Genomic DNA, 9,980 nt, shown 5'->3' with positions numbered 1-9,980 from the left:
CTACTTACAACGAAATTTGTAGTCATCTGCTTAGATAGGTTTGCGAGGTGTGAATTTAAAGAATTATTCTGCGCCCTGATGATCCAAAGAAGGAAACTAAGTCTGAGACTGCCCCTAGTAAACCATGTGGGCAAGCCACACATGGCACATATGACGCGAGCATGCCAACGAAAAAAACTGGGGCTTCCGCTATAGAACCCTCGTCGATCACTCGCCAGTATGAGAAAAGTAACCTGGATGAAAAAATCGCTCGGCTTTAGCTATCGTTATGCGATCAAAGCGCTTCAGAATTAGTTCTTGATTTTATTTGCTGCTCAATTTCAGTTGTCAATTTTTATCTTATGGAATATTCGTTTTTGCTCAGTTAATCCCAGTTAATAGCGCTTGTGTGTGTGTTTCGTCTCTCTTGTCCGTGTCTTTCTTTGCGCTATAACATTTGTAATTCCAGTCATTACTTGGTCACTGTCGTTTTGTGAAAGTCATTCTCACAATGCAGTTTTCACAATCAAAGCCCCCTTCCAACTTCTCCATCCTCCCTCCTAAAGTGGAGATGGCGATTCTGCTCTCCACACTTTGCAACCTGCCAAACGAGGCAGGTGGTTTCTTTGGGAATCTCCCTGGAGACGTTCACATGTGAGAAGTGTGCACAACACTACGCCACCAGGGGACGCTACCTTCACGGTAGGGCTTCTAATGCTAGCAGATAGTTCGCAAGAACTGCCCTGATCTGTCCAGAGTAGGACCGAAAGGGCAACTGGATGAGCTGCCCACATTGGGAAATGCGCGCCAAATGTGAGTAGCCCCATATTGCATCAGAATTACCTCATTCTAAGCGAATGTAGTCCAGCCACCAATCGTGTGTCCAGAAAGCCGCGGCGTACAGCGGCGCTTAAAAGGATGGGTTCTTTATGGCCTTCCACTTGTTTCTTTTGCGTTTACATTCGCACTAGACTGATGCTGCGGTGGGCAAGGAGGCATAGACGGTAAAACTTTCGACATAGTGTTGGGGTTCACCTTACAGCAGGCTGCACTCAATAGGCAATCATGCTGAAACGCTGCAACTGCTTTCACAGTCCTATTTGGAATATTTAGCCGCTTGAAACACCATATGTGCGAACTGTGCTCCCACTGTATGCACAATTTTACCACGAAAATACGTGTTTAAGGAAAGCGCCTACTTTAATATTTGGGTCGATATACTGTCTCCACGCAGTAGAGGTGGAGTAGGATCAAAACTTGTGTGCACAAGCCAGCGCGTGGGGCAGTTTCGTATGGAAAATGTGAACTCGTGGCTTTTTTCCAGAGGTACGTTCTTGAACTTGGCAACTGTTTCTTCTCGAGAATCAAACATCTTCAATTCAAAACTGAAAAAAAACGCAAAGAAACACTGGCAAACCAGCATGTGAGCCCCACAATGTCAATCCGTTTTCTAGCAGCGATACAATATAGCGGTGCATGATTTCTATGAGATAAACATGAGCAGACGCGGAAATTTATTTTTTTAACCGGTATTTTAGATACCTTAGTGTTCTGTCTTCACCGTTGCCACATATGTTGTGCAGGACAGAATTTGACATAAATGCCTTTTTTTTTTTCAGAAGAGATGCACTACGTGCTATACTGGCCCGCCCTCAGAGCCTTTATCTAGAGTGGTCTAGTTGGGAATTCGAGATTTAAAAAGATAGGTGTTCCTGCTGTTCCTTTTATTTTAACAGCCCTTCTTTTTCGAAATATTTTGCTACTGCTCCTTTAAATTACTTTAGAGAAACACTTGCATCTATATATGCGCTACGCAAGGCATTCCAACCTTCTGTTTAATTGCGCAGGTGCGCAGCAAGTGTAATTGTACCAATTTTGCCAAAAGTAACCGAGCAGCAGGTTTTTGCTATCTCACCCATATCTCACCACCCGAACGCGCACACAGGCTTGGACGCTACCAAAGTAACAAAACTCGACCCATAATTGTAGCGTTTGCTCATTTCAAAACTAAGGAATCTGTCATGTCACGCGCCAAGAACCTTAAAGGCTCTTCATATGCAATATCCGAAGATTACTCATCTAGAACCCGGCTAGTCCGCAAACGTCTCCTTGAATTCGCCAAATCCGAAAAGAAAACTTACAAATTAAGATATAACAAACTCATTGCAGATAACACCACATACGTTTTTGACCACTCTTCCCAGACTGTCGTCCCCTGTCAGACTGTTGCTCCACATCAGCCATAGCTAAAGACCGCGTCGCGCTCCAAATCCCATACTAAGTGTATACCTTTCATTTACACAAACATCAGAAGCATTTTATCAAAATCCGATTCTTTGCGCAGCCTTATTGACACCACCGAAAGTAAAATAGTGGTACTAACGGAAACTTGGCTGTATCCTTCCGTTTGTAACCCTGAATTGTCTTCCATTTTTCCTAATTATGATATCTTCCGCCATGATCGCGAGAACAGGCGTGGCGGTGGCGTCTTAATTGCCACCCATCAAAGCTTACTCTGCTACCCCATAAACGTCTCTTCGTGTTTGGAAATCGCATTCGTTGGCTCCAAAGCATTTAACCCACCCGTTATCATCGGCTCCTGCTACAGGCCTCCTGACGCTGATGCCTCTTTTGTCGTGAACTTTCACGATGCGCTCCAGTCCGTAACCACCTCATATCCGCGCACACCTTTGCTTATATTTGGCGACTTCTATTTCCCTCTCATAGCGTGGAATGACCTTGCAACAACATTAAACAAGCATACTATCGAGAGCGATTTTTTGAACTCGTGCCTCACATTTGATCTGTCTCAGCTCGTCACCAACCCGACTAGGCAGGATAATCATTCTTCTAGCATTCTTGATCTCGTGCTCGCTACTCATCCTGAGAGCATTTCACCGCTTACGCACCTAGCAGGCTTGAGTGATCACTCGGTAATCTACGGCACCTATCACAGTCCTTTATTACGCCCTGAAAAATTAACGAAAACATTGACGCTCTACGACAAAGGTGACTATGATGCCATGAATAACGACCTCACGGAATTGTGTAGCTCTCTCCTCTCGAACTTTTCAAATCGCTCTGTCGAAACTAACTGGTCTCTGTTCACTGATAAAATGCGCGAGCTCATCCACACCTACATCCCTACTAAAACAGTCACCACACGGTCATCATCGCCATGGTTCAACGGAAAGTTAAAAAGGCTGCTTAACAAAAAGAAAAGGCTCTTTCGTTCTGCAAATCATTCCAATGACGCCCGCGCATGGGAAAGGTATCATACTGCCGAAAAGAACTTTCTTTCTCACGCAGCACAAGCCAAAAAAACCTTCTTCTCATCCACATTACCTGATATGCTTCACAACAACCCCAGGCAATTTTGGAAAGCTATAAACCCAAAGCAACCCCGCCAATATCGCTTTGCGACGAACACGGTTCACCAATTCCACATACTGACACGGCTGAAGCATTAAATTATACCTTTTCATCCAATTTTACCCACGATCCTGTAGGCGACATGCCTGACTATCCTTATTTTGATTACCCCCCTATGCCTGACATACGTTTCGACCCTAACGGAATAACCGCGTTGATTGATTCTATGAAACTAACCTCATCTGCTGGTATAGATGAAATTAACACAAAAGTTCTCAAGAATACTAAAAACGTTGTAGCTGTTCTTCTTTGTCGTATCTTCCAGCAATCACTCGAGTCCGGTATTGTACCCCACGACTGGAAAGTGGGGAAAATCATCCCAGTACACAAAAAAGGCCCCCCATCGTCTAGTAAGAACTACCATCCCATCTCCCTCACTAGCGTTCCCTCTAAATTAATGGAGCACGTAATTTACTCACACATCATGACCTTCTTGCAGTCTGTCAGCTTTTTTGACCCTTCTCAATACGGATTCCTGAAAAACCTATCCTGCTCTACCCAACTAGCCCTCTTTACTCATGACATCAGTTCTAGTATGGACACGAACACACCCGTCGACGCTCTTTTCTTAGACTTTGACAAAGCTTTCGACAAAGTCTCCCATGAACGCCTCTTATTTAAACTTTCGCGCCTAAACCTCCACCCACTAGTATACGATTGGCTCCGGAATTTTTTGACTAACCGTCAGCAGTTTGTATGGGCTAACAATCATGCATCTTCCATCTCCCCTGTTACCTCCGGCGTACCTCAAGGCACGGTTTTAGGACCTCTACTATTTTTAATTTACATCAACGACCTCCCAAGTAATCTATCTTCCACCGTTCGTTTGTTCGCCGACGACTGCGTCATCTACCGGAGCATCACTTGTAACAGAGACACTTACCATCTGCAGTACGACATAGGACTTGTGGAAGAGTGGTGCGCAAACTGGCTGATGTCTTTAAACGCTAATAAAACAACGCTAGTATCATTTCATCGTCGTCAATCGTATCCTACTCCCAATTACACCCTTCGCGGTTCCATGATAACACACGCATCTTCATATAAATATTTAGGTATTAGCTTTACACAGGATTTCTCTTGGACCACCCACATAATGAACATAACCAACGAAGCTAACCGTGTTCTTGGTATCTAAAGCGTAACTTGCGTTTGGCACCTGCTTCCGTAAAACTGTCCGCCTATTTAACTCTTGTCCGTCTTAAACTTGAATATTCATGCTCAATCTGGGACCCCCAACAAATTAACCTAGCCAAAACCCTTGAGTGCGTCCAGAGCCGCGCGATAAGATTCGTATATTCTGATTACTCATATCATACGAGCGTAACAGCATTGAAAACAAAAGCTAACCTCCCCAGCCTTGAATCCCGTCGAAAAATAGCCAGACTTTGCCTTTTCCACAAGTTTTATCATTCGCATTTCAGCCAATCTGTTATCACCCCTGCATACCGCCTTTCACTTCGCATCAGTCATCCGAAAGCTGTTCATACACCTCGAGCATCTACTTCTGCGCACCTAAAATCATTCTTCGCCCAGACCGCAAGAGACTGGAACGACCTCCCCGCTGAAGCTTTCATCCATCCTGGCCTGGAATACTTCAAATCATTCATCACTGATTTTTTTCTTCAATGATATGTATGCCCACCCCTCATGTAATGCCCCTAGTGGGCCTTCGAGGTACTAATAAATAAGAAAAAAAATATAGTAGAGCCTTTATGGCAGCTTTAAAGAGCAAAGGTGTCAAAACGAGAGGACAAGTGTCGACCTTACTTTGCACAGATTGAGAGCTTAAGGGCTGCCATAAGTTCTTCGTTACGCGGCTAAGAAATAATCCACCATTGCCCGGTTACTTTTGGCACTTCGATTTCTGGCATGTTTCTTTTTGAAAAAATTCTTTATTCTTGTTTCAAGGAGGTTAAACTTTCCAAAGTGGCTCGACTGATTAAAAAATTATTAGCCACGAATAATATCTTGCCCAATTCCTTGGAATTTCGAGACAGAAAAAATTAAGGAAAGTCGAAGAATAAAGTGGAGTAGAAAGTTGTAGTGGTAGCAGGAAGCCGGGGGGCTCGGCGACGACCGGCGGCATCTGAGTAGTGTGCGGCCTTTTTCTCGCCCATGACGTCATCGCTAATGTATACGGCGAGTACGCCGTGAAGAGCGCCACTTCAAGCCGCTATTCGCTAAAATATGGCGCCAGTGTAGTGCGCGACGCCATCCGTTCGAACGAGGCGAGGCTTAGAGTGGGCGGACTGCTGAGCGCACTGCCGCATCCGAGAAGCAGAGCCGCCTCCGTAGGGCACTGCAACTTCGATGTGCATCCCAGCACAGTAAAAATGCTGATGGAGCTGCGCTAAAATACTGCTTTGTCGAGAAGCCTAATTGTCAGCATTTTTTGTTTCACTAGCACTCCATGTGCCAACCGCTGCAAGTGGCAGCTAGCGGGTGCAGGCATCATTCGCGGACAGGGCGGCTTTTTTGCTAGCGATGAATGTAGTGAAATAAGGCGCATTAGTGAAATAAATGCAGTGAAATTAGGAGAAATAAGGCGCAAGCTAGCATTTGTGCAGCCGTTAGGAGCTGCTTTTTATTTATTATGGTAGTGTCAGTTAGACACACATTGTGTGCTACTCATTCTGTCAATTTATTGGTTACGCCTTAAATGTTTACTTACTCTTTAGATGATCCATCGAAGACACAAATTGCAGTGTAACACGATCCGATAGGAGCAAAGGTGCCTTGGTAATGATAGCGATGTCCCTGCAGAGTACCAATTAAGACAAGATGTTGGGTGAGGGAGGCAGGCGGGGGGGGGGGGGGGCGAAAAGCGTTATCTATAGTTGTACATGGTGCTATTACTCGCCAAGGCGCACGGATCCTGCTTTATGCTCCTTACAGGCGCGGTGGCGGGTTCTCAAGATCCCAGTATACGTGACTGCCTTAAGAGTTGGGCCAATGTTGAGTAAAAACTTCATCTTGTAGTTTGAACACCTTCAAGCAGGTTGGCAGACTGATTTCCAAATATAGGTGGCATTGCTTCTCTTAGATTCTTCTTTTTTAGCTTTAACTTTGATTGCCACCGCTAAAGAACGTCCATTTATCCTGGGAACGTCGTCCGTATAAAAGCCGCCCATTTATCGCTAGCGCTAAACTACGCATGCCCCAGAAAGTTAGCTATTGTGTCGGTGTACATATATCGAGGAGGAGCTGGTTCTGCAATATCCCTCAATATTTGCTTCACGTAGGCATGCCAACAGTTCCCCTTATTTTTATCATACTGGTACAGGGAAGGCAGCTCATGTGGATCCGTTGTGGCGCGATTCGGAGGTGCTTCGGAAAAACGTTGACAGCGCAAGTGTCGGTTTACCCACAGCCTATATACAGGGCCTCTACAATGGCGTTGGAGCAGCTCCATAGCAAACGGAGAAAAAACCAGTCACACAAGACGACGGACAAGAAGAGTGTACACACCACAACGACTGGACTAACAACTTAAGTTTATTGGAAAATACATGGTCCGAGCAAGGCCAGCAGAGCATGCGCAACAGCACCATCACTAATCACTACGCAAAAGAGACAAAGACAAGAAATCTAAACTATCGTGGACGACCTAAAAAAGCAAATTCTTTTTCAAGTAGGCGCACCGAAGTTGTGCTTATACAATCAGAGCCTAACAAACCGATATGATATGCCTCCAGTATTTCCCGCTCCTGTTTTCCCTTGCCTCTACCAAGAATGGTGGCATTGCTAAACAAAGGATAACAGCCACATTCATTGCAATGGCGAGGCAAGTTTGCACCGCCACCGGACCCCAGGGAGGAGTGATGCTCACGAAGCCGGTCATTAATACACCGGCCAGTTTGGCCGATGTAAACTCTCTCGCATGTGAGGGGGAACTTGTACACCACCTCTGCGACACATGTCGTGAAGCGATTCTCATGCTGCGTTGTGCAAACGTGGTTCCTTTCCCTGCCTCGAGAAATGCGCGAACACAGTCCCGACAGCTTGCAAGGAGCAGAGAACACCATGCTCACTCCCTGCTTGGCCGCCACTTTTTTCAAGTTGTGGCTCACTTTGTGCACGTACGGCATGACCTCGAACTTCTTTCGTTCAGTCGGCCCAACGTCAGTCCTCTTCGTGTGTCCTTTCTTGAGGTTCTGAAGCAGCGATTCAGCCACTGCCTTCAAAAGGGGTTCCTAAACCCCTTTTGAAGGCAGTGGCTGAATCGCTGCTTCAGAACCTCAAGAAAGGACACACGAAGAGGACTGACGTTGGGCCGACTGAACGAAAGAAGTTCGAGGTCATGCCGTACGTGCACAAAGTGAGCCACAACTTGAAAAAAGTGGCGGCCAAGCAGGGAGTGAGCATGGTGTTCTCTGCTCCTTGCAAGCTGTCGGGACTGTGTTCGCGCATTTCTCGAGGCAGGGAAAGGAACCACGTTTGCACAACGCAGCATGAGAATCGCTTCACGACATGTGTCGCAGAGGTGGTGTACAAGTTCCCCCTCACATGCGAGAGAGTTTACATCGGCCAAACTGGCCGGTGTATTAATGACCGGCTTCGTGAGCATCACTCCTCCCTGGGGTCCGGTGGCGGTGCAAACTTGCCTCGCCATTGCAATGAATGTGGCTGTTATCCTTTGTTTAGCAATGCCACCATTCTTGGTAGAGGCAAGGGAAAACAGGAGCGGGAAATACTGGAGGCATATCATATCGGTTTGTTAGGCTCTGATTGTATAAGCACAACTTCGGTGCGCCTACTTGAAAAAGAATTTGCTTTTTTAGGTCGTCCACGATAGTTTAGATTTCTTGTCTTTGTCTCTTTTGCGCAGTGATTAGTGATGGTGCTGTTGCGCATGCTCTGCTGGCCTTGCTCGGACCATGTATTTTCCAATAAACTTAAGTTGTTAGTCCAGTCGTTGTGGTGTGTACACTCTTCTTGTCCGTCGTCTTGTGTGACTGGTTTTTTCTCCGTTTACAATGTACCAACTGGCCCGCATTTCAACCCTTCAGCTCCATAGCCCGTGAAGCTAAAGTTGGTCCCGCCGGCGCCCAGCATTGTTTGGGAACAAGTTATATTTTTCGAAGAAATCCCATGTCCCACTGATTGCACCACGTGGGGCAAAAATAAGAATTCGACGTCTAGTCTTCTAGTCACTCTCCTCATGGGCAACTGTCAGGAACCTATCTCTTCCATCCGTGTAAATACTGCGTCGGAAAAATGGGGCCGTTCAAGCGGTCTCCACTTGTCAATATCTCGACAACATAAGAGCAGACGTCGCCTCCCTGATGCATCTTAAACAGGGATAAAGTCTGGCTCTATCGAAGCTATTGCATCCTCGATGGGTTCGCTTATTGTCCGTGTGCGCAGTTGATATAAGGCGCTATTTAAATGATAGTGAGAGGGAAGTGTCTATTAAAATAATGGTCTTACATTAAGCCAGCATGCAAGAGGCAGCGAAACTAAGAGGTAGAGTGAAAAGTTCGTCGCGGTCGTTCGTTGCGGTGTGTTAAAGGGGCACGAAGTGAACGCTTTGCGGTGTGTACGATAGTTCACTGCGTTGTGGATGAGCACTGGTGTTACACAACGATGACTAGTAAAAAAGCTGCTGACGTCATTCAAGGGTCACGTGATATCAAGGGTATCACGGGACAACAATGGCTCGCAAGAAAAAGTTGTTGGCGTGCAAATGCAAATGCTTTCGCGTTTATAGAATGCAGCACGCTGCAGTGCTCTCCATGGTTTAATCGGAAATTTTGGGAGATTTTCCGCGAGCGTTATGTACGGCTGGCTGAATAACCGGCGCTCAACGATGGTCTCTTTTGTAGGTTTAGTTCAATGTAATTCTGACACCTGGCGCTGCTACACATGAACATTATCGTGTCCCAATTACTCTTGTATCTCTCGAATTTGCTTCTTGTTCTGGCCACTGACCGGATAATTGATGTGAAGTCCATTGCATTCCCGTACAAAAACGAACTTTTCAAAAACGTGATTGGGCATAGGATTAATCGGCACATACACAGCCATGGCGTGCTTATATGCTTGATTTCGGCCTTCCTGGAAATGCAAAATTCCACGCTGTAATCGTTTTGTTCAAATGCCATTTTATCCTTCGTTTCTGCGTACTGCCGATGCCTAAGCCAGCAGCCACGGAAAACTAACACCTTCAACATTATCGCGAGATTGGGGCATACACATCTTCCTCGGGGAGAAAAGTTTTACAAGTGAGAAGTGCACATCTAATTTAAGGAATTCTAACAATGCGAAAAGTGGGGCAAGTTGGCGTTTCATCTTTAAATCTGTGGCAGAAATACGCTGAGTAAAAACGAGACGTCCAGTCCTCTCTCCTCTCGTTTTTACTCAGCGCATTTCTGCCACAGATCTAATGTATTCTCTTCAACGAGTTGCAAATTTTCAAAACTGGTAATTTAAGCTCGTTGAATTGCGCGCCTGTTTAGCAATAACAAATAAGAGCTGGCGATGTGTGGAAGAAGAGCATCTAAGAGGAGGAGGAAGAACATTTATTTCCGTCGAATATGGCGCGGCAGCCACCTTCGGGTCCGCAA

The 9,980-nt window shown here is 45.8% G+C and overlaps 1 protein-coding gene across 1 annotated transcript; it reads right to left on the bottom strand.

Annotated features, from left to right (window-relative positions):
• Positions 1-1,174: 1,174 nt before the first annotated feature.
• On the bottom strand, positions 1,175-9,441 carry LOC149334666 (uncharacterized). Its single transcript, XM_089557977.1, has 3 exons — positions 9,346-9,441; positions 6,086-6,171; positions 1,175-1,364 (listed from the first exon to the last, which is right to left on the bottom strand). Exons 1-3 carry the CDS (start codon positions 9,439-9,441, stop codon positions 1,175-1,177), a joined length of 372 nt encoding a protein of 123 aa, XP_089414103.1.
• Between the last annotated feature and the right edge of the window lie 539 nt (positions 9,442-9,980).

The sequence above is a fragment of the Amblyomma mixtum genome, chromosome 8 (genome assembly GCF_055824585.1).
Source record: "Amblyomma mixtum isolate Tamu chromosome 8, ASM5582458v1, whole genome shotgun sequence".
In the NCBI taxonomy this organism is placed as follows: Eukaryota; Metazoa; Arthropoda; class Arachnida; order Ixodida; family Ixodidae; genus Amblyomma; species Amblyomma mixtum.
This window is presented reverse-complemented; position numbering and strand designations above follow the sequence as displayed.